At 45.3% G+C, this 27,504-nt stretch overlaps 1 protein-coding gene across 1 annotated transcript in view; it reads left to right on the top strand.

Moving 5' to 3' along the window:
* LOC119174164 (L-fucose kinase-like) overlaps window positions 1-27,504 on the top strand; it is a 131,316-nt gene that overhangs the window by 27,658 nt on the left and 76,154 nt on the right. The window contains exons 8-10 of the mRNA XM_037424986.2: window positions 22,586-22,705; window positions 23,384-23,561; window positions 26,459-26,577. Coding sequence (XP_037280883.2) covers window positions 22,586-22,705; window positions 23,384-23,561; window positions 26,459-26,577 — 417 coding nt within the window. The remainder of the gene's footprint in view (window positions 1-22,585; window positions 22,706-23,383; window positions 23,562-26,458; window positions 26,578-27,504) is intronic.

Genomic DNA, 27,504 nt, shown 5'->3' with positions numbered 1-27,504 from the left:
ACCTCACGTCGAGACAAGAAAACTAAAATAAACAAATGTTACTGTTAATTTTTTTAGCTCATTACATCATCATCAGCCCAGCCTGACTATGCCCACTGCAGGGCAAAAGCTTCTTCCATGATCCGCCAATCAACCCAGTCTTGTGCTTTCCATTGTCACGTTATACCTGCAAAATTTTTAATCTCATTGGCCCACCTAACTCTCTGTATCCTCTTCGTGCATTTGCCTTCGCTAGGAATCCAGTTAGTTACCCTTAATGACCACCAGTTATCCTGCCTACGTGCTACCTGTCCGGCCCATGTCCATTTCTTTTTTTTTTATCAACTATGATATCCTTAACCCCGGTTTGTTCCCTGACTCACTCTGCTCTCTTCTTGTCTCTTAAGGTTACACATATATTATTTTCCTTTCCATCGCTCGCTGCGTGGTCCTCAATTTAAGCTGAACCCTCTTTGTAAGCCTCCAGGTTTTTGCTCCGTAGGTAAGTACTGGCAAGACGCAACTGTTATATACCTTCCTGTTAAGGAAGAGTGGTAATCTATCAGTCATGATATGAGAGTGCTTGCCAAATGGGATCCACCTCATTCTTATTCTTCTAGTTACTTCAATCTCGTGGTTCGGCTCCGCGCTTATTACCTGTCCTGAGTAGACATACTCTTTTACAACTTCCAGCACCTCTCCACGTATCACAAAGGGCTGTTTTCTGCCGAGATTGTTGCACATTACATTAGTTTTGTGCATAGTCATATTCAGACATACTTTTCTGCTTTCTGTGTCCAGTTCAGTTATCATGAAATATAATTCATCCCCTGAGTTACTCATCAAGGATACGTCATCAGCAAATCGCTGGTTATTAAGGTACTCTCCATTAACTCTTATCCCCAACTCTTCCCAATCTAGGGTAGTGAATATCTCCTGTAAACAAGCGGTGAATAGCATTGAAGAGATTGTGTCTCCCTTCCTTGCACCCTTCATTATTGAGATTCTTTCACTTTCTTTATGGAGAACTATGGTGAATGTGGACCCTCTGTAGATTTTTTCCAGTATGTTTATGTAGGGTTCTTTGATGCCCTGATACTGTAGTGCTTGAATTACTGCTGATGTCTCAACTGAGTCAAACGCCTTCTCATAATCTATAAAAGCTATGTATAGGGGTTGGTTGTATTCAGCCCATTTCTCTATTACCTGATTGATAGTATAAATATGGTCTATTGTGGAGTAGCTGGTACGAAACCCTGGTTGGTCCTTTGGCTGATCGATTGAACTCTAATATCGTCTTATACCTGTGTCACATGGGCGCGCAAAAAGTCTTTTAAGTAAGCGGTCTTTTACGAAGTTGAAGACTTTTAACAAAGAAGTATTTGCGGCGCAGACACACGGCAGCAACGATCTCCTTTTAGTGTTTTCATTCGAAGACGCTAGCGAAAGCGTGGCGCTAGCAGTTAAAAGAGAAGCAATGAAAATAAACGATGTATCACAATGTACAAATTAAAGACTTGTTGCACTGCTCGTTTCTTCAAGTAAATTTAAGAATAAGAGATGAAGAAACACCAATGTGAAAGTTTTTTGCACTAGATAAGGAAGCATTCCCATAACTAGCAACGTGCACAAGTCCGTCTGGCACCACTGTGCTTTTATTTACCGTATTTGTTTTTCGCTGCTCTCGACTGCTCTCGACACGTTATGGGCGACCGTACGGGAGAAAAAGCGAGGATCGCAAGCCTCACGGCCTGCCTTCTCGCTCTGGAAAGCGAGGCAGACGCTGCAAAGGCCGCCAAGGAGAGGATAAAGCAGCGCAAGACCGAGCGTCACCACGTGATATTGCCGACGCGTTGTAGCTGCTTACGAGAGTAGAAAAGGAAATAACCATTAAAAGAGTTCATTACACCTTCTGCAGGATATGAAATTTGTTTTTACAAAGAGTTTTGGTGACAGAAAAATAAGCATTCGCTCTTTTTCCCACCACTCGAAAATTGCTGGCGCCCACTGGTTTCGAGGCTACTCATTCGGAGCCGTAAAAGAGATCGATGAACACCGTTTACGAAAAAGACCGCTTCTGAAAAGGAGTTCGCTCTGTGCCGTGTGTCTGCTGTCAGAAACTCCTTTTCGGAAAAAGACCGCTTACTTAAAAGACTTTTAAGTGCCCGTGTGACAGGGGTATTAATTCTATTAGCTATTATTTTTGTAAATATTTTGAAGAGAACGGAGAGTAAGCTGATAGGCCTGTAATTTTTCAAGTCCTTGACATCTCCTTTCTTATGGATCAAGATGATGTTGGCGTTCTTCTGATATTCTGGTATCCTTCCCGTCAATAGACACTTTGTATATAAGGTGGCTAATTTTTCCAACAAAATTTCTTCGCCATCTTTCAGGAGATCCAGTGTTACTTTATCCTCACCAGCGGCTTTGCATCTTTGCATTCCTTGTAGCACTTTTCTTACTTCCCCTGTCGTTACTGGTAGGATGTCGAATTCTCTTGGGCTATTATACTTTCTCCCAATACTATCCCGGTTCTTTTGACTTCTTACAGCTCTCTGTAGAACTCCTCTGCCATCTCGACTATCCTATTCATATTAGTTATGACATTGCCTTCCTTGTTTCTCAATGCATACATTCGATTTTTATCTATGCACAAGTCTGCCTTCGCAGCTTTTAGGCTTCTGCCGCTTTTTACAGCCTTCTCAATTCTTTCCATGTTATGCCTCCTGATGTCGGCTACTTTACAGCTATTGATTAACTTCGAAAGCTCCACTAGCTCTATTTTGTCGGTTGCACTTGAGCCTTTCATCGTTTGTCGTCTATTAATAACACTTTTGTCTCCTGAGATAGTTTACCAGTTTCCCGTCTAGTCACTGAACCTTCAACTTCAATTGCCTACTCTTTGATGGCACTAGTAATATTATCGTTCATTGTGTCAACACTAACGTCGCTTATCTCATTTAGTGCCTCGAATCGATTCTGGAGCAAAACTGAATTCCTGTATTTTTCCTCGCACCACCAGTTCATTAATTGGGTTCTTGCGTATCAGTTTTTGTCTTTGCTTTCTTAAATCTATATTGTTGCGCATGCCTGGGAAGAAAACGAAGATGGGTGAACATTCTGGCTGCCCCAAGCTAGAGAAAGAAGGAAGACGACGACACTGCGATCATCAAACTGTTGGCCACTCTGGCGCTTCTCTTCGCTACCAAAACAAATGGCCCTTTTAGCCGAATACGTCCTGGTCCTCCTTGAGCATAACAGATTCGTGGAGGTGCTGGGTAAGACAAACCCAACGACGGGAGCTTCACTACCAGGACTTTGCCGCAGCCGTCGCCTTGCCGGACTCCCGCCTGCGCCGATCGTGATGGCCCAAGATGAGCCATCTGGCGCTTCAAGGCCAACTCCAATGGGTTCCGTGCCCTACTACCAAGTCCCGCCAACCTTCGGTGGAAAATCGGGAGAAAATGCCGACGCCTGGCTCGTTCAGTACAAGTGAGTCAGCAAGTCCAACGGCTGGGATGCCGCCGCTCAGCTCAGCAATGCGGTCTTTTGCCTTACAGATACTGCGCTCGTGTGGTACGAAAACCACGAGGACACACTGACCACGTAGGACGTTTTTGTTGCAGAGCGGAAAGCGTGTTTCGGCGACTTGAGCGTCAAAAGGAAGTGGGCTGAGCAGACTCTGTCTCAACACGCGCAGCTTCCAGGTGAGACATTACCACGTATGTAGAGTATGTGCTCATGCTCTGCAAGGTGGTCAATGAACAGATTTCAGAAGAAGACAAAGTCATAGAAGGCATAGCCGAGGATGTCTATAATTCTCTCATCAGAAAAGAGCACCTGAACTCGGTGTCCGACGTCATTCGGCATTGCAGAACTTTTGAACAGCTGAAAATGTGCAGGATTGCTCCAAAGTTCGGCCGGCTCACATATGTTACAACGGTTGCCAGCATCGACACGAGCTCCTGCCCAGACCTGTCCTCGACGATTAGACAGATTGTTGGCGAAGAACTTTTCCGCTATAGAGAACAGACACATTCAGCAGTTGATCACCATTCTGTAAATGAGCAACGTTCGGTATATGTGCCACGTGAGGCTGTGATTGCACCGCCGCCTTCTACGACCCCTTGGCAATCGATGGTTAGTGCAGCAGCTGTTGAGTACAGCGCACCCTCACAGCCAAGGAGAGCACTACGCTTGCCAGTTCCTCACCATGACCGACTCCCTCAGCGTCCGCCTTCTTCGTGACGCCCGGTCTATTTATATGATATACGGGACGAACCAACCCACTACGCCAGGGAAGACGATATTCAATTCATCGACGAACAGAGTTTCGACCTTTCACAGTTTGCTACTCCTGTGGTGTCCCTGGACATATTTCGCGATTTTGCAATCATCGACGTGTAGCCCCACAGTATGGCCACCCATCACATTTTGCACGGCCTTCTGAACGACTTCGCGACGACCCGCGAGCAACGTACTATGGCCCACCACAACACTTCACACGATCGTCTGATCAACCGCACGACGACCCTGGGGCAACACACCTGCTGCCTCACAAAAACTACTGGACACGCAGCTTCCAGAACCACTCCCCTACATCTGACAGGAGCTTGACGCCTCCACTGCCTCGTGTTTCCCATTCTTCTTCACTCCGGCGTCGCAACACGTCTTCTTTGCCACAGGAAAACTAGCAAGCGCGGCCGATGGAGGTGAGGTCGCCGGAGACATGCTAATATCAGAAATACCTCCTGTGTTGATGCTCAAGAACAAAGTACGTGTTTTTGTTGACAATGTGCCTGTGATGGCTTTGGTGGATACAGGGGCAACCATTTCTGTCATGAGTGCGTGTTTTAAAGATACCTTAGGACGGAAGGTTTTATTTAAGTGGAACCAAGCTTTGAAGTTTTGCGGAGTGAGTGGTGAGCCACTGCATCTTGTTGGTGTATGTCAAGCTGACGTTTTTCTCAGAGGCCAGGCTATCCCAACGAAGTTCGTGATTATTCCACAGGCAACACATGATGTTATTTTGTGTATGGACTTTTTGAGGGAGTGTGGTGCGACTGTCGACTGCCGCACAGGGACAATATTCTTGAGTGATGACATTCCACGAGCACTCTTGGGAAACCCTGTGGATGGTGAGACGGCATTGTGTGTCTGTGGCGACACTATCATACCACCGTTATCAACCGTTCGTGTACCTGTTTGTTGCAGCGACAGCTATTCCGCCAACTTTGATGCCAATTTAGAACCAGTGTACACCAACTGCATGAAAAAGAATGGGTTGATCCCACATTGTGTGGTGTCGATCAGACGTGGACGTACTGGTTTATGGACTGTCAATTGCTCCACAGAACCCATGGTGTTACCAAACGGTCTAAAGTTAGCCGTCGTCAGTGGACCACACGAAGCCTTACTGGTGACCGAGCTTAGAGATGCGCCGCAAGAGCATCGTAGTCACAGTTTGGAAACGGCTCTTCTGTCAATGGTTAATAAGTCGATGAGCACAAGTGAACGCCGAACATCGGTGAATGTACTTTCAAAGCACGTTTCTGCATTCGACTATGCGCAGAAAGACAAAACGCCCTTAATCCCGGCTTCTCGGACATGTCACACCATCAACACTGGTTTGGCTAATTCGATTAGACAAAAGTCATACCGTGTTTCGCCATCTGAGCAGCGGATTATTAATGAGCAGGTGAACGAAATGAGTCGGCGAGTCGATGGGCAGCCCCAGTAATTCTCGCTAAAAAGAAAGACGGATCCTAGAGATTTTGCGTCGATTATCGCCAATTGAATGCTGTAACAAAAAAAGACGTGTACCCACTTCCACGTATTGATGATGCCATAGACTGTCTACATTCGACCTCTTACTTTTCCTCTGTTGACTTAAGATCGGGCTATTGGCAAATTCCCATGCATCCTGAAGATAAAGAAAAGACAGCCTTTGTGACCCCTGATGGCCTTTTTGAATTCAACGTGATGCCATTTGGACTGTGCAATGCACCGGCGAGGTTTGAGCGATTTGTGGACACAGTTCTTCGTGGCTTGAAGTGGAGCATTTGCATGTGCTATCTCGACGACATCGTCATCTTTGGCAGAACCTTCAGCGAACACAATTCACGTCTGGATACTTTACTGACTTGCACAAGAAACGCTGGCCTTGTTCTAAACTCAAATAAATGCTACTTTGAAGACCGACAAACCCTTATTCTCGAACACCTAGTTGATCAGGATGGCATCCGTCCAGATCACCAGAAGACAGCAGCCGTTGAAACGTTCAGTGCACCGCCCTATTTTAAGGAGCTCTGCAGTTTTCTTGGGCTTTGCTTCTATTTTCGCCGCTTTATACCTAAATTTGCCGACGTCGTGTATCTGCTGACATGTTTGCTTCGAAAAAATACTCCCTTTGAGTGGACTCCGGAGTGCGACTCCTCTTTTCGTCAACTGAAGTTTCTCCTGACGTCGCGGCCTGTTCTTCAACACTGCAACCCATCAGCTCCAACAGAACTGCACACGGATGCCAGCGGCATAGGAATTGGTGCCATCCTAGTTCAACGTTATGGTAACCGCGAGCACGTGATCGCATACGCAAGTCATTCCTTGAGTAGCCCCGAGCAGAATTACACTGTCACAGAACAAGAATGCCTCGCAGTAGTATTTGCGATTCAGCGGTTTCGGTCTTACCTATATGGACGCCCTTTCACAGTCGTCACCGACCACCACTCATTGTGTTGGCTCGTCAACCTTCGGGACCCTTGCGGCCGTCTAGCGCGCTGGGCACTTCGACTCCAAGAGTACAACTTCATAGTCTCGTACAAAAGTGGTCGACAACACGCCGACGCGGATTGCCTGTTGGGCATGCGACTGAGCACTACAGAGTCTGACGCCGATGACCTCGACCACCTTGTAGCTTCTGTGTCACCTAAGTTTCCCTGCCTCAGCACTTTCAAAGATGAACAGCGAAAAGACACCAAGCTACCATCGCTCTGCACAGCTTCTACGGCATGCCATTTCTGTGTACGCAATAGACTCCTGTATAAGAAGAACTTTTCCAGCACTGGCGCAAGTTTCTTCCTGGTAGTGCCGGAAAGCCTTCGGACAACGATCTTAAGTGCTATGCACGACGATCCTACGTCCGGACATTTAGGTTCTGCGCAGACGCTTTACCGTGCTAAGGAACGCTTTTATTGGCCGGGAATGCGACAGTCAGTCGAGGTGTATGTGGCCAGCTGCACGCAGTGTCAACGCCACAAACGCCCATCTACTGCTCCGGCTGGTCTTCTACAACCTTTGCTACCTTCAAGCACACCTTTCCAACAAGTGGGCATTGACCTCGTGGGCCCTTTTCCAAAGTCGGCTAAGGGCAATCGCTGGATAATTGTATGCGTCGATTACCTCATGCGCTACTGCGAGACGGCAGCCATACCAACCGCAACTGCCAGTGACGTCTCTGTGTTCCTGCTGCAGCACGTTATCCTCCGACATGGCTCACCTCACGTGATCTCAGTGATCGTGGACGATAATTTACGGCAGATATAGTAGAAGAGCTGCTTCAATTGAGTGAGTCCCGCCTCCGTCACTCGTCGCCATACCATCCGCAAACAAATGGGCTCACTGAGCGCACCAACCGAACAATTGTAAACATGCTCTCTATGTATGTGGCATCCGACCATAAGAACTGGGATGACGTGCTGCCATTTATAACGTACGCGTTCAACACCGCTAAGCACGAGAGAACAGGCTATAGCCCCTTTTTCTTGATGTACGCACGACCGCCACAGCACACACTCGACACAGTTTTGCCATTCTCGGCGCACGAGAGCCTCTGAGTCGCCGAAAACCTCTGCCTTGCAAAAGAGGCGCATCGTATTGCTCGTCTACGCACTTTGGCATAACAAGAAAAATCGAAGGCACGGTACGACGTCCACCGTCGGCCTGTAACTTACCATCCGGGCGACTTAGTGTGGCTCTGGACTCCGGTACATAGACGCGGGATATACCAAAAGTTCTTGGCCACATATGACGGACCGTTTGTTGTTCTCAACAATATCACTGAAGTGACGTACACAATAGCTCGCCTCACGAGAAGTGGTAGAAGAGCCGCTAAAACCCAAGCAATCCATGTCGCTCGACTGAAATTGCATACACCAAGGTGAATCAATTACCTCGCCTGGCGGGCTTCGTCTGCGAGGGGAGGAATGTTGCGCATGCCTGGGAAGAAAACGAAGATGGGTGAACATTTTGGCTGCCCCAAGCTGGAGAAAGAAGGAAGATGGCAACGCTGCGATCATCAACCTGTTGGCCGCTCCGGCGCTTCTCTTCGCGACCAAAATAAACGGCCCCTTCAGCCATATATGTCCTGGTCCTCCTTGAGCTTAACATTATGTATACGAGCTCTTAACATTTTATGGTCACTGCATCTAATCTTGTCAACTACTTCTAACATCCTGTACAATGCCGTCCAAGAGGTGGTAGAAGTTAGACTGATTTCAAAATAGGTGTATGAAATAGCATGGGGCAACACTGTATTATGTTCAGAGTAAGAAAATTTAGATAATGAGTGATTAGGACATAATTAAACTCTTGTTTATATATTGTAAATAGGGGCTCACTAGCCACTTATTGTATGAGGATTTAATAGCATTAAGATCGTTTTGAAGGCTGCGGTGGCTGCATTTCCAATGAAGGCGGAAATGTTGTAGGCCCGTGTGCTCAGATTCGGGTGCACGTTAAAGAACCCCAGGTGGTCGAAATTTCGCGAGCCCTCCACTAAGGCATCTCTCATAATCATGTAGTCGTTTTGGGACGTTAAACCCCACATACCAATTAAGATTGTTTTGAAGATTAATGAACTAATAAACTTGTTTGGCAGTACAGCCATTTACAAGAGCCTTATTTATTTATTTATTTATTTATACATACTGCCAGTCCCAATGGGGACTATTGCAGGAGGGCAACCAAAAGATACTATAGATACACTTACATTGAAAAAGTGAAAATGTATGACTACAGATCTTATACGATATTACATGGATTATATGGGAGCATAAACAATGTGGTGAAAAACATTTAGAACACAGATTTGGTACATAATAGACGGTTATTAATAACATGCAAGAAATATCACTAATAAACATGAAAGACTTTTCCATGCGTACGACACTGATATACTTATCATGATCAAAAGGCACTCAAGAATTGAGCAAATAAAGGAAAAAAAAAAAACCATCAATTTAACTATGGGTGGCACGAATATGATTATTAAGCAACATCAAAAATGTATTCAAATCTTTACTATTAATTATACAGCCGGGTAATCTATTCCATTCTTTAATTGACTGTGGGAAGAAAGAATACCTGAAGCAGTTGCTGTTGAAACGGTATTCCTGTAAAGTTAATGGATGTTTATGGCGTGACTGTCTAGTTTCCGAAATTGATATGAACCTAGAGCTGTCGATGTTTAGCTGTTTATGAATAAGTTGGAAGAGCATTTTTAAACGTGAGAGTTGAGCGCGATTTCGCAATGTTAGTAACCCAGCTTTTGCGATTAATTCAGTAGGTGAATCGAGCAGACTGTATTTGTTGTAAATAAATCTAACCGCCTTTCTTTGTACACTTTCTAGCTTTTTAATTAAGTTATTTGTGGCCGGGAACCAGACTAAGTTAGCGTATTCTATTGTAGGTCGAATGAAGGTTTTATAGGCTAAGAGTTTTGTTTGAGGTGGTGCGGATTGTAGTCGTCTTTTAAGAAAAAATAATCTTTTTAAGGCTGAGGATGTAACGTAATTAACATGTGCCTCCCATCTAAGGTCACTAGAAATGACTAGTCCAAGATACTTATGCTGTTTCAGGGAAGTTAGTTGCGTGCCGCCAATAGTGTAGGCAAAATTTGAAATGTTTTGTCTACGGGTTATTCTTAACAAGGCTGATTTTTTTACGTTTAATGTCATCTGCCATTTCGTGCACCAATTTGACACTGATACTAGAGCATTGCTGAGGACCATATGATCTGAAGGTGAGTTAATTTCTTTGTAAATAATACAATCGTCTGCGAAAAGCTTTATGTTCGTCCCGATGGATTGAGGCAAATCGTTGATAAAAATCAGAAATAGAATAGGAGCTAGGACGCCGCCCAGTGGTACACCTGAGGTAACTTCCGTTAGTTCCGATGTTTGCTGGTCTATTTTCACAAACTGCGTCCGCTTGGTTAGATATGCTCTAATCCAGTTTGTGATTGGTCCTTTACCTATTGTCACCTGCAATTTTCCCATGAGCTTTTGATGCGAAACCCGGTCAAATGCTTTAGAAAAGTCGAGTGAGATGAGGTCGATCTGCTTTTGATGGTCAATGGCCGATGACAATTCATGTATTAATTCGGTAAGCTGCGTAACGGGGGAAAGACCTTTACGAAACCCGTGCTGAGATGGTGTCAAAATGTTCTCGTTTTCAAGGTAAGTAGTTATATGTTTAAGAATAATATGCTCAAGTATTTTACAGATTGTGCTTGTTAAGGATATCGGGCGATAATTAGCGACGTGAGCTTCACTACCCGATTTGTGAATTGGTATGACCTGTGCTATTTTCCAGTCATTGGGCAGTGAAGATTTTGTTAGGGACATGTTAAATATAATAAACAGATATTTAGTTACCCATTCGGCGTAACGTGTGAGAAAATCATTAGGTATATTATCAGGCCCTGGTTGTTTCTTGATCTTCGTTTTTAGCAAAAGGTCAAATATACCTGCTTCGTTTATACGGAGAGGTTCAATGGGGTTTACTCCATGAATTTCGAGAGGCGGTGGGATATCGTTATCTGTAGTGAAAACTGCGTGGAAGTAGTTATTGAACAGATTAGCTCGGTCTCTACTTTCTTCTGGAGACATTGTACTATATTTTTTATTTTTTGGATTTAGGTAGTTCCAGAATTTTTGAGGTGCATCATTAAGAAAATTAGGTAGAGTATAAGGAAAGTAGTGATTCTTAGCTGCTTTAATTTGAGACTTCATTGAACTGATGGCTTCCGCAAGGCTTTTACCAGTTATGGGATTCGATGTTTGTTTGAAAGACTTTCTTAGGCGCTTTACTTTACATTTAGCATGAATAATGTCGCGGTTTATCCATGGATTGAATTGTCTTTCTTTCTTTGTTTTAGAAGGTATATAGTGAGAGACGCAAATACGAAACAATTTCTTTAAATTTCTGCCACAACGTTTCGATATCAACATCCGGATTATCGGCAAGCTGCTCGAATGAGCTAAATTCGTATGATAAGTGGTCCAGTACACTAGTGTCATCAGCGTTGCTGAAATCAAGAAATGACAAAACTGAATTTGAATTCTTGATACGTTCATGCAAGGGAATCGAACACAATACTATCTTGTGATCTGATATACCATCAGTTAGCTCAATGATGGCCTCATCTGCAGGAAAGTGGTCACTAATAAAAACTAGGTCAAGTATATTTGAGGAACACCCTTGTACACGAGTGGGCTCTTTAACAATTTGGGAGAGGTTGAATGTCAGCATAGTATCAATAATAATGTCAGACGAAGATGATTGATGGTTCATGGTGAGCCAGTCGATATCAGGGAGGTTAAAATCGCCAACAAGTATAAGCCTACATGCAAGAGCGTGAATGTGCAGGTATTTATACAGGGAATGCATTGCTTCCAAGTGTGACGAGGGGCTCCGATAAACGCAACCAATTACCATTGGACAGGCAGTCAAGTGCATTTTACAAAAAACTGCTTCCACCCCATCGACATCGGGGAGGGCCGTGAAGGCGATATCTTTTCTTATTAGGATGGCCACACCTCCCCCCCGTGTAGCTCTGTCTTTACGTAAGATTACATAGTTGGGTGGCGTTATTTCGAAGTCCCTGACGTCACTTGACAGCCACGTTTCGGTGAGTGCGACAAAGTCGGGATCTGTGCTGAGTAAAAATGATTCTAGGCAGGTTGTCTTTAGAAGAATGCTGCGAACGTTTATGTTTGCGAACTTTACTTGGTGCGTGACTGAGTGTTGCGTGGTCGCAACGCGCGCACATGGGATTCTTCGTTTTTTTGCTGAGGGTTGCGCTTAACAGGCCGAATGCAGTTTACATCATCGTCCCATTCAAACACTTCGTTGTTGATTTTTAATTTGTCAAACACAAGATTTATCTTGTCACCTTCTAGTTTCCTTGCCTTAGCTGCTTGCCACAGTTTCTTTCTGATGTCGCGTACACGGGGAGTGAAATCTTCCCCCACCGCGATCTTTAATCCCTTTAATTTATAGCAATTCTTCAGTATGGTAGTCTTTTCCCGGAAATCTAAAAGCTTTAGTATTATCGGCCGTGCTTTGTTGGCAGAAGGTCTTCCTAGTCTATGTATCCGTTCGATAGCCACGGGTTCTAATTCGAGTACCTTCTTTATTACATCTTCATTAACCATTTCAGCAAGGTCCCTGTCATTTTCTTTGCCGTTCTCTAGAATTCCATACAGTATTAGATTAGACCGTCGCGAACGGTTTTCAAGGTCATCTAGCCTGTTTTCCATGGCAGAAAGTGATTGCTGTAATTTGTTTACCGCGGTTACACATGAGGAAACCTTCTCATCAAGAGCTGCTACTTTTTCCAGTTTGGATTCTATGGCAGTGAGCCGGTCATTCTTAATTTCCTTGACATCATCAGCAATTTGTTGAATCTGTTTAAGGAGGAGGGTTAGGTCTGGTCCAGGTCCAGGGTTAGTTTCAACGTCTCCACAAAGTAACAGTAATTTCTTAATATGAGACAGCATTTCAGTCAATATTAAGCAGAGCAGCCCTGGGCACGGCAGCACAACTAGACAAAGGTTATTTGAGCGAAAGCATTTGCCGTAATGTTTTCTCACCTGGACGATGAAAACAAACGGATTAGACGTCATGCCAGTGATGCTGCCGTGCCCTATGGCGTCTGGATGGTTGCGATCCGGCTTTATACTCCAGTGAATTGCTTGTAGCGCCATCGCTCCTCCGTCGAGGCCCACCAGAGCACCAACTGCTGTCGATGAAGGGGGCGTAGTCCAGATATCGCTCAGGTGCGCATGTGCGGTTGACACGTTGACAGGCAGGAGGATAGCCGGTTGCAAGGCGTTGATCGCAGCTTGCCAGCCCAGTACATCGCACTCTGCCGGTATTAGCAGAAGGGTAGCGACGAGCTGGACGATGAAAACAAACGGATTAGACGTCATGCCAGTGATGCTGCCGTGCCCTATGGCGTCTGGATGGTTGCGATCCGGCTTTATACTCCAGTGAATTGCTTGTAGCGCCGTCGCTCCTCCGTCGAGGCCCACCAGAGCACCAACTGCTGTCGATGAAGAAGGCGTAGTCCAGATATCGCTCAGGTGCGCATGTGCGGTTGACACGTTGACAGGCAGGAGGATAGCCACTTATACACTCTATGCACTGCGACTGGCGCGCCGCCACGCGGCCATCAGAGCAGACAGTTGTTGAGAGCCCGAGGAGAACCAAACACTCTCCCAATGTCTGCTAGTATGTAGTCTATTAATATGTGCTGCTGGGTAGTCGATCATACCAAATAGTACACGTCATGTCCTGTGGGAATGACGTTTTGCAGTTTCTTGACTCGTTCCTGTTTTATTGGGCAGTGAAATAATGGGATCAGGGCTGTGCTATGTAAAAAGTATTTGATTCTCGCAACCTCTGCCATCTGGGGCTCTGCTGTTGAATGCCAGAATTGGTCACTTATGCAGGTGCAATGATCTTGCGCGATGTTCCTGCTGCCATAGAGCTGGTGAGCCAAGAAACGTATGATAGGCATTTCAGTTTAGCTCAAGGCTGATGGATCATTTTGATGGACCTGAATAATTATTAGCTTTCCGTCTACCCTTCACAGTTTTGGGGAATGCAATACAAGGTCAATTAGTGGCTCATAAAAAGACCCATTTCTTTCCCCAGTTGAATTGGTGAAGTTCATTGGGCATATGAACTGTATAGGCATTGTTCATATCGCGGGCAGCGACCTGTATTAGATCAATAGCAGGCTCTTCTCTGAAATAAACAAGAATATTTTATGTGAAATGTGCACGAGTGTAACTTTGTCCCACGAGAAAACAGGAAATGCTTTACCACATGGCACGAGCAATAAAGCAGTACCTCAGTTCAGATTCTTTTTTTTGTCGATGTTAATAGAAACATTGTGCAGAACATTTAATGTTTACTATGCTATTGCTGGGTCAGTTATCTTCAAAATGTATCTCGTATTTTCTTTGTTTTGAATGCTTTGGCATGTATAGTGTTTTTATTACGCTGTTCATCAGCTGGCAACCAAGCATTGCACACTTTTCAAACTTTTATGCTTTACAGAAGAGTTTTGTTACTCTACAGCTTATATTTTTTTTTGGAAAAGGCATTTTATTATGCATAGCTTGGTAGGCTGTTGGAGTACTTTTCAAACTTGCAAAAGCTTTCTTTCTGATACGTATAAAAATTAATCATTTTTTCAAGTAGTGAAAGAGTTCATTGTAGAAATTGACTTGGTAAAATTCAGCAAGTTTTTGCAAATATTTTAGTTGCCAGCATGTATTTCCAATCAGATTGCTGCATTCTCTAGCTTGCCAGAGCAAACTTTGATGAAGCACTTGCTTCACAGCAGTATCATTAACCACCTGTAAGCAGAGTCAATACTAGTATTGTAATGGGCTTCTGCCTTTTCATTCGCCATTTTTTTCTCCGCTATCCTGCTGTAAGGTTATCTTTTATCGCATCTTGCCGCACTCTTGTTTCTTTTTCAGCTGACCTCAGCTTCGTTGCTAATTATACACTCACAGGTTGTGTGCAGAAACATGGAATCTATAACAAAAGCAGAGCATAAAAATGCTTGTACACTCGTTGACAAAGTAAGTCGAGACGTTCGAGCGACAACCGTAATCCGATAAAACTGCATTGTCCCACCATCTGATGTGGGGAGTGCGTGTAGGAGTCCTTCCAATTTTGCAGCCATATCTTTTTACTCTCTTGCAGCGTACCAGTGACTAAATGTAGCAGTTCGTGCTTGGCGTTGCTTTCTTTATTTCGTCACGCACAGTTCAACGGGGGCACAGTGGCGGTAAAGTCTACGCAGCTCGCTTCACAGACAACGCAGAGCAGCCAAACTTTTCGTTTAACGCGCTGTTGTTAAAAGCTCCTTTTGCAGAAATATTGCAGTCATGTCATTCCCTTCACCCATCCATCATGCGTTTAGGATTTTGATGGGCTAGCGATACTTGTTAAACATGTAGAAATATCGAGCGCCCGCAAAGGTTTGTCGTTCACTGAAATGGTGCCTCCTGTTCCCATTGAAGATAGGCGATACATCAACAAACTTTTTGCGGAGGGTGTCTCGCAGAGAGAAATTGCTCGAAGAACTGGAAGGTCAAAGACAGCAATCACCGGGATTATACGCGCTTTTAAAGAAGATGGAACACTTGCGGATGCCAAGCAGTCTGGGCGGCCAAGAGTCGCGACGTACGAGGCCAACATTTTCATTGTGGCCGCAGCTGTTGTGGATTCTTTCTTGTCTACCAAGGAAATCCGGGACGAGCTAGCTGTCACTGAAAATTTCTGCTAGGACAGTGAGCCGACAATTGAAGGAGGCTCGAGTTTACAATTTTGCCGTGGCACAAAAGCCTTTTCTGTCTGAGTGACAGCGCCAACAACGCCTGGACTTCACTTTGAACCACCATCATTAAAAGGAAGAAGGATGGAAAATGTTTTTTGTGACGAGTCGACTTTCTGCACTCGGTGGGATCAGCAGAGGAGGGTGTGGCGGCCCTTGAATTAGGGGTAACCAATGAGTTCACTTTTCAGGGTGTTAATGTTATGCTGCTATGCATATGCCAAAATATTTTGGTACACATAATATTCTTGAGCTTTTTGAAACTTATTCAAACAAGTAAAAATATTTTACAGTTTTAATATAGAAACAAATGCACTGCAAATAACAGAATGTCCACAAATAATTCCTCGTTAGCAACACGTTAAATACACATGTTTTAAGTTTTTCACACAGCGTCTTGTATGCATTCTTCGCACGACAGTTTAAAGCACACTACATTTTTAAGCATAACATGCATAACCAATTCCCAGATCAATTTTCTACACCTTTTACCTGCCCATTCTAGTTCTTTTAAAATTGCAAGTACCACCCTGATTATACTCATAGTGTCCTCCCAAGTGGCTGGTGTTCAGTGTCCATGTGGGTCTATAAGCTGAACTAGGGCCACTTGCCCGCATTAATGCCAAATTCACAGCGCCCTACTACAGTTCCCTGTGTTAAGGCATTTATTAGCCGGCACACTGCGAGCATGCACGATGGCGACAGTAACGGCCAAGCATGGGCTCTCAGCGCGAGCGGCATCCTTTTTGGATAGACCCACTAGAAGGCACCTGAGAGTTCGACCAATTTCAGTGTTCGGAAGCTTCTCTACAATTACCCCGGGGTCGAAGAGGGAGCCGCCTGGCGATCTAACAGCTTGTCACTATGAGTGGGTCATAGTAAGCCTTCAGGCGCTCCACGTTGACTATGTTGCGCCCGCGACGGCGCATGTCCGAAGTTTGTTCAATTGGTTCGGTCAGATAGTTGACCGGAAATGTGCGCTCGATGATACAGTAGGGGCCTTTGTATTTGGGAAGTAGTTTGGAAGAAAGGCCAGCTACAGAGGTCGGGATTGAGAGCCATACAAGAGAACCAGCAAGGAACGTTGGCGCAGATGTGGCGGAGCCATCACGAATACTCTTCTGCCGCTCTTGCTTATGCATCGTAAATGTCTTGGAAAGTTCTCGACACTCTTCAGCAAGCCTGGCTGTCTCATAAATAGGTGCACACTCAGATGGATCCGACGTGTACAGGAGTATCATGTCGATAGTGTGTGATGGGTGCCTTCTGTACAGCAAGAAGAAAGGTGAAAACCCGGTTGTGCTCTGAGGGGCGGTGTTGTAGGCGTAGGTGACGAAGGGCAGTATATTATCCCAATTAGTGTGGTTGGTGGCGACGTACATCGAAAGCATGTCGCCGATTGTGCGGTTAAAGCGTTCGATGAGACCATTCGTTTGCCGGTGGTAAGCAGTAGTTTTGCGGTGGACAGAATGGCACTCCGTGAGAATGGCTTCGACTACTACTGACAAGAAGACACGGCCTCGATCGCTGAGAAGCTCCTGAGGTGGACCGTGGTGCAGTATGAATCGATGCAGTAGGAAGGACGCAACATCACGCGCAGTAGCTGTAGGGATAGCGGTGGTTTCGGCGTATTGCAATAAATGATCTACGGCGACGATGGCCCAGCGGTTACCAGCCGACGTCAGAGGAAGTGGTCCATACAAGTCGATACCTATGCGCCCAAATGGACGCTCAGGGCAAGGTGACGGTTGCAGACTGGCTGGCGACATGTGTGCTGACGGTTTGCGGCATTGGCAAGCGAGGCAGGAGCGAACGAACTGCTGCACGTAGCGGTACATCCCGCGCCAGAAGTAGCGTTGTCGAATGCGATGGTAGGTTTTGAATACCCCAGAGTCCGCACATTGCTGATCAGAATGGAAGGATTCCCATATCTCTGACAGCAGACTGCTGGGTACCACAAGTAACCACTGCCGGCCATCGTGGTCGTAATTGCGTCGGTGTAGAAAGCCGTCACGGATGTCGAAATGGCGAGCATGACGACGCAAGGCACGCGTGGATGGCGTTGCAGATGGATCAGAGAGCAAGTCGATGAGCGGGCCGATCCAATTATCCTTTCGCTGTTCGGTAGCGATGATGTCAACATCAATGGCAGAAACAGCAGCCGAGGATACTGAGCAGAGCACATCACCTTCAGGCAGAGGGGTTTGTCGTTTGTCTAGTTGTCGTGTGTGTAGTTTGTCTCGGCTCTCGTGAGCGTACGGCTTGCATATGCTACGGCATATTCAGGGAATCCGGGTTCGCGCTGCCCCAGCACAGCACCGAGGCCTTCACCGCTGGCATCTGTGTGCACTTCCGTTGGAGCCGTAAAGTCATGGTGGCGTAGAATGGGAGGAGACGTCAACAAATGGCGGAGCTTCGCGAACGCGTCGTCACACTCAGACGACCACGAATTGAGGGGCCCGTTACTTCCAAGGAGCTTCGTCAGCGGTGATATAATCGTGGCAAAGTTTCGTATTAAGTGTCAGAAGTATGAGCACAGGCCCACGAAACTACGCAGTTCTTTGACGGGCGCAGGTTTGGGGAATTCAGCCACGGCCCGAAGCTTGGCTGGGTCAGGAAGAATGCCATCCTTAGACACGACGTACCCTAGGATGGTGAGTTGCCGTGCTGCAAAGCGGCACTTCTTCAGATTTAGCTGCAAGCCGGCATTGCTCACACGTGCGAAAACTTCTTTCAGACGTTGGAGATGCGTGGAGAAATCTAGGGCAAACACAACAACCTCATCGAGATAACACAAGCACGTGTGCCATTTCAAGTTGCGTAGAACGGTGTCCATCATGCGCTCAAAGGTCGCAGGTGCATTACATAGACCAAACGGTATGACGTTGAATTCGTACAAGCTGTCGGGTGTGATGAACGCAGTCTTCGGTCGAGCGTCATCAGCCATGGGTACTTGCCAGTACCCCGAGCGCAGATCGAGAGAAGAAAAAAATTCAGCTCTGTGAAGGCTGTCAATTGCATCATCGATGCGCGGCAGTGGGTAAACATCCTTGCGAGTGATCTTATTGAGCCATCTGTAGTCCACACAGAACCGCACAGAACCATCTTTCTTCGCAACAAGAACAACAGGAGACGCCCATGGACTGTTCGAGGGCCAAATGACCTCGCGTCTGAGCATATCATCAACCTGCTCGTTAATTTCCCGACGTTCAGCAGGCGACACGCGGTAGGGACGTTGCCGTAATGGTGGATGAGCACCAGTGTCGATACGATGTGTAACAGTAGATGCGCGACCGAGAGAACTTTACCCGACATCGAAAGAAGATTGATATTCTCACAGCAGGTCCAGAAGCTGGGAACGCTGTACCGACGTAAGATTGTCATCAATGTAGGGGCCAAATACATCAGGAGATGATGAATCATAAGTGGAAACAGCGCTGACGGTACACGAACTGGGACAACGCGAGTCATTAGGTACGTCCAGGACTTGTGCGTTATCCACTGGTTCCACTCTGCCGAGACATTCCTCTCGAACCAAGGTAACAGTGTACGGGGATGGGTCGGTCACGAAAATAGCGGCGTTGCCCTGGGTGATTTGCACGGTAGCAAAAAGTACTAGCAACCCTTTCCTTCGGCAAGCACGGTCGGAAGGCGAAACGAGTTCAATTGTGTCGGAGAGTCCAGCGCAGTAGACAGATACACCCATCGTCGAGCTAGGAGGCACTACGGTATCGTCTTTCACAACAATCTTGCTCAGTTCCGAGGGACTGTCTTCCGGCGTCAAATGCGAGAAGGGTGAGTGTTCAAGTTTGGCAGCGGCACAATGGATGACGGCGTCGTTGCGGGAGAGAAAGTCCCACCCCAGGATGACGTCATGAGAGCATGCAGGAATGGTGATGAATTGGCCGACATACAGAACGTCCTGAACAACAACGCGAGCTGTGCACTGTGCTGTAGGATGGATACGATGCGAACCGGCAGTACGAAGGGACAACCCAGAAATCGGCGTCGTCACTTTTCGAAGCAAGCGGCAAAAGTTTTCGTCCATAACGGATACTGCACCTCGAGTGTCAATAAGAGCAGATGCATGAACACCGTCCACAAGCACGTCTATGACATTAAATGGGCGGCTCTGAGGGCTTTCACATTGCAATAGCATCGCAGTCCTTGCCTCGGGGACTGCAACGACTAGTTTTCCCGCTTCTGAGTAGCCGAACTTGGCCTCATGGGGGACAGGGAACAACGTCGTGGAGACGGCGACGTTCGAGGAGATGGACCTGGGCGAGACGGCGGTAGCATAGCCGGCGGTTCGTCATGATAGGGACGGCTGAGGTGGCCAGCAACAGACAAAGAAATTGTAGCCGGCTGTACGCGATAGCAATAACGGGCTACGTGACTGGTGTAACCGCAGGCAAAGCAGATGGGCCGGTTGTCGGGTGTGCGCCATCGGTTTGCCGGGGTAGGTCTTGTCCATGACACAAGGGCCGATGGATGGAACGGTGGCTGGAAATGCTGCAAGGGTGCTGGAGCTGAGTCTGAGAGGTCACGTCAACATACGTAGCCGGCATACCCGCTGCAAAGGATGGAGGTCATGCGGCAGCTTCGGCGTAAGTCAGTGGGGCGGGCGCTTGAACGACTGGAGGCGGCCTGGCGCCCACTTGGGCGTAACTTGGGGGCGCAGGGGCCGGAAGCTGTGGTGGGTGGTACGCAGGCATGATCTCCGCTATTTGCTGCTCAATTGCTCGGCGGATGGGTGGAAGAATGGTAGTGGCCGATTGTTGAGCAGCCGGTGGGTGGGCAAAGGGCAGGAGAGAGAACTGCCACGCGATTTCCTCACGTATGAAGGACTTGAGGTCTGCCAGAAGTGCCACCTGATCACAGCTCGCCTCCAAGCCCTGCATCTCGTGGTGTGGAGCGAGGGGTCATCGAACGCTGCCGGCAAAGCTCCTCGTAGCTCTGGCACAGCGTGATGACCTCAGCTACTGTTCCTGGGTTTTTGGCAAGCAGCATCGTGAATGCATCATCGTCAATGCCCTTTATGACGTTCCGGATCTTGTCTGATTCGGATATGCTGTCGTTGGATTTCTTGCACAGGTCCAGGACATCTTCAATATAACTGGTGAATGATTCACCAGCCTGCTGAGCGCGTTCGCGTAAGCGCTGCTCGGCTTGCAGCTTACAAATGGCAGGGCGGCCAAAAACGTTGTTGATAGTGGTCTTAAAATCGGACCAGATTGCGAAATCGGATGCGTGGTTGTTATACCACATGCTGGCCACACCCGCGAGGTAGAAAACCAGGTTGCCAAGTTTACCTGCCTCGTCCCAGTGATTGGGGACGCTGACGCGTTCGTACATGGCGAGCCAGTCCTCGATGTCGGTGCCATCCGCGCCGGTGTAGACAGGAGGGTCGCGGATGCGGGGGACACCGGAACATGGCGTCGGCGCAGGAGGAAGCGTTTGCTGAGCGGCGTCTTGGTGCATGGTAGAAGGCACGGTACGGGATCTAAGCTCCAAGGGCATCGAATGCGAACCGAAGATGCTTGAAAGGCACAGCCCCTCCACCAAATTGTTAAGGCGTTTATTAGCCGGCACACAGCGAGCATACACAATGGCGACAGTAACGGCCAAGCATGGGCTCTCAGCGCGAGTGGCATCCTTTTTGGATAGACCCACTAGAAGGCACCTGAGAGTTCGACCAATTTCAGTGTTCGGAAGCTTCTCTACACCTGCTACAAAACACCATACTCCCATATGCCCTGGACGGGCCTTTTCTCAACGGCTGCTTCATCTTCGAGCAGGACATGTGGCTGGTCATGTGGCTGGTCAGGTGACGGCCATGCTTGAAGACTTTGGCGTACACACCTTGCCGTGGCCTCCCTGTGGCGCAGATGCAAACCTGATCGAGAATGTGGGAGCTCAAATAAAGTGGGGTCTGTACAGGCGCAACTTGTCCAGGGCAATGTTGGATGCACAGTGGAAAACTATTCAAGAAGAGTGGGAGGCCCTTCGGTCAGACGGCAATTATGTCGTCTCGTTATACAAATCTATACCAAGAAGGATGTAGGAAATAATTTCCGTGAACGGTTACTTCACGCACTATTAGATTTTTGTTACAAAGGGGGGGAAGGGAGCGGAAGTGATAAGTTTTGCCGTTGCTATTTTTCACTCGCCCTCAATTGCTTTCCTTTTCTGTTCTTTAAAGTCCAACTCATGACCTCACCTATTACAGCAATCATTTTTTTGTTTCTTTTCTTTCTAGTCTATTTGCATTTGTTGTTGCATGTGCAAGGTGATCTGCCTGCATCTTGTTGTATTATGTTAATAAACTAAAGCATTCTTTAGGCTCAACACCTTATCGTTTTCAATGCCCTCGTTCGTGTTTTACTATCACATGGTACGCTTCAACTAAAACGAACGTGCAGAGAAGAGATTTGATGACATGTGTGGCACTGGTTTGCCACTGAGACAAGACATGCTGTCTGTTTAATCAGGGTGCAGCGAGTCGCATACACTTCACCGCCACCGTGCCCCCATTGAACTGAGTGCGTCACGGAATGAAGAAAGTGACGCCTCGCACGAAACGCTACATATAATTACTGGTACCCTGCAAGAGAGTAAAAATATAAAGCAGCGAAATTAAAAGGAGGAGCATGCGCCCTCTTCATGTCTGATGGCGCAGCGATGCAGTTTTATCGGATTGCGGTCGTTGCTCACACGTTCCGAATCATTTTGTCAACAGGTGTACATCTTTTTTAGAATCATGTTAAAACAAACTCACATTGTCAAAATAATTTAAAGTTGTCTACTGTGGCATTTCTTTTTAATTGTGCCAGTAGGTCATGTAAACCTATTCAGTCAGTCAGACAATATAGAAATTCTTCACTTATTATATGCCTTGAAGAATATTGTCTCCTGTTTTTTTTGTTGGGTGTGCAAAAACTGAAAGCATAATTTTTTTTTCTTGTGCAGGTGTCTGGAATGGTATTTTTTTCTTCTGAGCTGGCCGAGAGTCTCCTAGCTCTGCACACCATGTCCCCTTTGGACTGTTGCACATACATGGGAGTTGACAGTGGTGCTGAGCCAATGCAAGTTGGTGTCTTTTTTGTATTAGCACATGTGATGGCATATTCTTATTTCAGCTTTAATTAAGGTGTCTATATTGCATGCTACTTACGTATTAAGGTAGCTAGAGGCATTACTGTCACTCATTTATTAGTCCATTACACCTAAAGAACCTCACACATACACTCACAGCTTGCTGTGAGCGTGGAAGAGAGGGAGTGAGAGGCTGCTAGGGTACATCTGTTTTGCTGTGTGTTCATTCATTGAAGTTAGCAGTGTACAGGAATACTTTGTGAACAAACCTAAAAGGTTTCAGTTACCAACCATGCTTACTATACCTTGTGTGGTGCCCCAAGGAATCTATAGTCATAATGTGAGTAGGCCTAGTTGGAAAATATTTATCTTAATGATGCTTGTGCAAGAAGACGGGGACACAGAAAAGCAACACTGGGGCGAGCTCAATTGAGCTTGTCCTTGTGCTTCTCCTCTTTATGCCCGCGTTCTTATTACGATACATATACGGTGGCCGCAATTGATTTGGCATACCCCATGACCTATCCCACTGCGGTGTATTGGTTTAGAAATTGAAACAGACATAAAAATGTGAGATGTAATTATTGTGTCAGTTTTTCTTAAATCGTCTGTGTCGAGTAGTCCAGACAATCTCAAACCTATATTCAGGTTTATACGTATTCTGTTTTACAGATGTCATTGTTTTTTGATTTTCTGGTGGCCATGGCTGAAGATGTCACACAAGACACATTTGTTAGTGGCCAGTATGGTCGCTGCTATGACCAAAAATTCAGTCTTGAGAAGAGTACAATGGCGCAGAGGGCTCGAAATCTTGTTTGGAAAGAGCTTTCATCGTACTCTCTAAAAGCTTGTGAGTAGGTCCGTTGTATTTGTTAATTTCCTGCTTGCTTTATGTTGTAGAGCACATTGCACACTGCATTGTATGAATAATTTTTTTAATTAAAAAGTGGTTGAGAACCTGCTTGCACAAGTTCTTGATTTTGAGCCAAACATCTTTGTCTTCTATTTTGGAAGGTTTGGCATGGTTATGCTTCTCCTAGCATAGACTAAAAATTTTTGCCACGCAGAAAAACCACGTTATGTACAAATATGTACTGACCCTACAGATGTGCCACTGACCAGCTTTGTTCTCACTGGAATAACAAACAGTACCGTAGTGTCCTCACTACAGCAAATGTTTCCTTCAAGCACATAATTAAAAATAAACTGGCAGTTTCTTTGCCTGTGTCTCTGGTGTTCTGCATTTCTGTTCAAAATTTCTCTCCAAGTAAACGAGGCCGCTCTAAGAAACTGAAAAGCAATCTTGCATCCTCCTGCATGAAAAAGTTCACACCAGCTTATGTGTTCTGGTGCCCATTTCTTTTGTTGCAGCTTTTGCACGCCATACGCAATGATTTAATTTCCTGAATATTATGGCCTTCAGATATGTTCTTGATTGCCTTAAGTTTTTCTGGATTTATAGAATTTACTCCATGTGTTTGCACAGACTCGGTGCTAAGCAACAGAAAAGGGAAATGTTTAATCATGTATTTTGTTGCATTTTATTTGTTCATTGTTTTGAGCATCTGTACTCACTCCTGCTAAGTTTCAGAAATAGAGACAGCATTATCTGTAAATTGATTAATGAATTTAAAATAACAATCCATTGTTTTTCCAAACAAGTGGTGGGTGTGTTTAGGGCCAACTAGATAATTGGGAGAGCATGGGCAAGGATACACTTTCATTGTGGAAGTGCATAACATCTGCATCTATGTGCTATGATTGAAAAATTTTCAGTTAAAAAGTGCTACTTTTACAAGCAGGCACATGTGATATTCATTATGGTGGAAAATGTGGTGCAGATCACAAGCAATTGCACAAACAGGTTACCATGAAGCCAAATAACACAAAGCATGTGGGATTAACGGAGAGCATGACCAATTTCTCACGTACATTTGGAAATGAATTTGCGTGCATGATGCGTCTCTTTTTAATGCATGTCAATTGATATAGTATTTTGAAACAGCTTTGCCTAATGTTTTTTCCCAATAAATGCACTTGATCTCATAAAACGTTTTCTAATTTTTCTGCCAGTGATACACATATACTGCTGTGCCTAGGTTGCGTGTTTTAGATTGAAAACTTGGCAAAAGATATTTATAATAGCATATATCACCAGTAAATGGCACGATCTGCTCTTATTGCATGTATAGAGTGGCAGGCTCTGGTTTCTTTCTGGCAAGTTGCTTCCTTCACTCTATTACTGCAAAGAGTAGGCATGAGCTAGGAAGTGGCCTGTTATTCAGTTCAGTTTATTTGCCTCCAAAACCCACAGTTGCGGGTTATTACAGAATATCAGTTACTGTATCGATTTTTTCACTACTCTTTGGCTTGGGAAAAGCGGCATTCGACGAAAGGGGGATGTCCAACCTTGGATAGAATGGGTGATTGTCCATTTTTGAAGCTCCATATTCTAACCACTGTACCACAGTCGTCTTGAGTAGTTTCTTTGGATGTTGACAAAAGCCAACACATCAGACCCATCTCAGAATCCACCATACCACAGTGCTTGTTCATTCTCAATGTTTGAAATATGATAACTTCAATGTTGGCGTAGGTGCCTTAAACTACCCCCTTACTTTTTTCCACCAGTGTTCATATTGCACTGCTTTATTCAGATTTTGCGAGTTGATGAAGCAAAATATAATATATATGTATGCTATGCTGTGTGTGACAGCAGCAAAAGTAAACCCAGTAAGGGCTGTCTCATTGAAGGCTTGCTCACATCTGTCTTGCATGACAGCTTTCAAATAGATAGCTCTGAAGACAATATGTGTAATGTCTTCTAAGGCATGCAAGGTGTGTGCTTCTTCAGATTGGAGAATTTGTGGTTGTACAGAAGTTACAACGTTTTGTAGAACAAGCAGGTGATTTGGACCGTCAAGCGCTCTATATTTATTCTGTATTGACAGAGATTGTTTCTTTACTTATCACATTGTTCTTTATCAGCAACCCACCACTCGGAGCAGAAATGTATACCGGGCACGTGTCATGGCTTTAGGTTTGTGGCGCTGGTTTGTACGACTTAGGTACTTCTGTACATTGTCTAAGTATATCCAGTCTTTATTTAACATTTTTGAAGTGAAGCATGCCGTCATGTTTTCAGCATTTGTTATTTTGAGGTGAGTGGATAAGTGACTGTGTACTAACACATCATGTACGTGGAATGCATAAGCCATGCATGCAAGATTCACTTTAGAGGAAAAAAAAAAATTTGAGAGAAGTGCGTCATTCCAGCATAGTGCAAAACCCCATGCTTTCTTTCATATTGGAGTCACTATGCACTTGCATGCCAAGAATTTCGGACAGTCCTTTGCCCCTAGTACGGCGTGTTTTGTCACAATGGAACACTACGTTAGCTTTGTAGCTGTTTTATGTTTTGTTTCGTTTTTTTTTTCATGTTATACCATAGTGATGCTGATTCAGCAGGCCAGCTTAAAGAGCATGCGGCAGAAAGCAGGGCATTTGTGCATTGCTAGAATCATAAAACCTCTACAATATTTTTCCTCAAGTGCACTACTCTGACCTTAGCGGGCACATTACAACTCATATTGAACATACAGTTTTAGAGCACATACAAGCCTTATGTAATTTGTCATTCATGCTTTTGTCACCCTCCCCTGTATGTAATACTTTGACAGGGCCTTTAATATAAGTGATGATGATTATCTAATGTTTTTAATTTTCACTATGCTTTCATCTCATCAGATGTTTTGAAAGGCCAGCCAAGTCACCACTACTTGTCCAATGACACTACTGCCCGTCAACATTCTGACTTCCTTATTAGCCGTGCAGGCAACGATTGGCTTCTTCATGCTGCTTTAGATGTGAGCTCATGCACTTATTTGCTTTTGTCAGTGATTCCTTTTTGCTAAGCTCAATGTGGTATCTATGATATCTTGAGCAATCAGATAAGGCTGATCTTGTGCATCTAATGTTGCTTGTTAAAACCTCATATATCATAAAATTTAGGCTGATACAGTTCATGGCCTGAAACCATCAAACGTTGTCTCTGATCGGTATATATAACATTTGTGGCAGTTTTGAGCGATGTTGCTGTGTTGTCAGTGCATACAAGTAAATGCAGCTACACTAGGCAGCTAGTATAAATGTAAAATGAGGGGCACAAAACAAGAGAAGAGAATGAACCCTGTTCTGTACTAGGCCCTACTTTTTGCATTTGAAATAAATCGTTGCCAACTAGCTCACATGGCTGTTCTGCTACAATATAGCTAGTACAAGTTATGACAAGGCGGCTCCAGTCGTTTATGACAAAAACTTGATAGCCATAGCTGATATGTGCGCACGTACTTACAGTGCAGTTGTGCTGTTGTATGGGACCATCTTAAAATACTGTATAATGTACGATCATAAAATCCAGAGCACATGTGCCTCCTGCAGGGAAAATAATCCGAAAAAAATATGTAGGGGGACCCTTTGCTCGGTCAAAAATGAAAATAAAGATGGCAGTGGAAGAGCTGTGCATAATGAAACACTTCATTGAATGATCGTGTATTCACTACCGTTACTCTTCGACGAGGACGAATAAAAAAAAATTGGTAGATCCCACGTACAGTGGGAATTGATGATATGCGAAGCATGAATGAGAAATGTTATATGTCACTTTAAAATCTGCACAACGTTACGATGTGGAGATAAATGATGCCGCACATGACATCCGTGTCATGTTTATCATGTTTTTATGTGTCGTTTATCTTTGTCATCTATTCACGTCACGGGATATAAATTTAGTA

Source organism: Rhipicephalus microplus, chromosome 5, assembly GCF_043290135.1.
Source record: "Rhipicephalus microplus isolate Deutch F79 chromosome 5, USDA_Rmic, whole genome shotgun sequence".
Classification (NCBI taxonomy): Eukaryota; Metazoa; Arthropoda; class Arachnida; order Ixodida; family Ixodidae; genus Rhipicephalus; species Rhipicephalus microplus.
The sequence above is the reverse complement of the archived record's forward strand: the minus strand, read 5'-3'. Positions and strand labels throughout refer to the sequence as shown.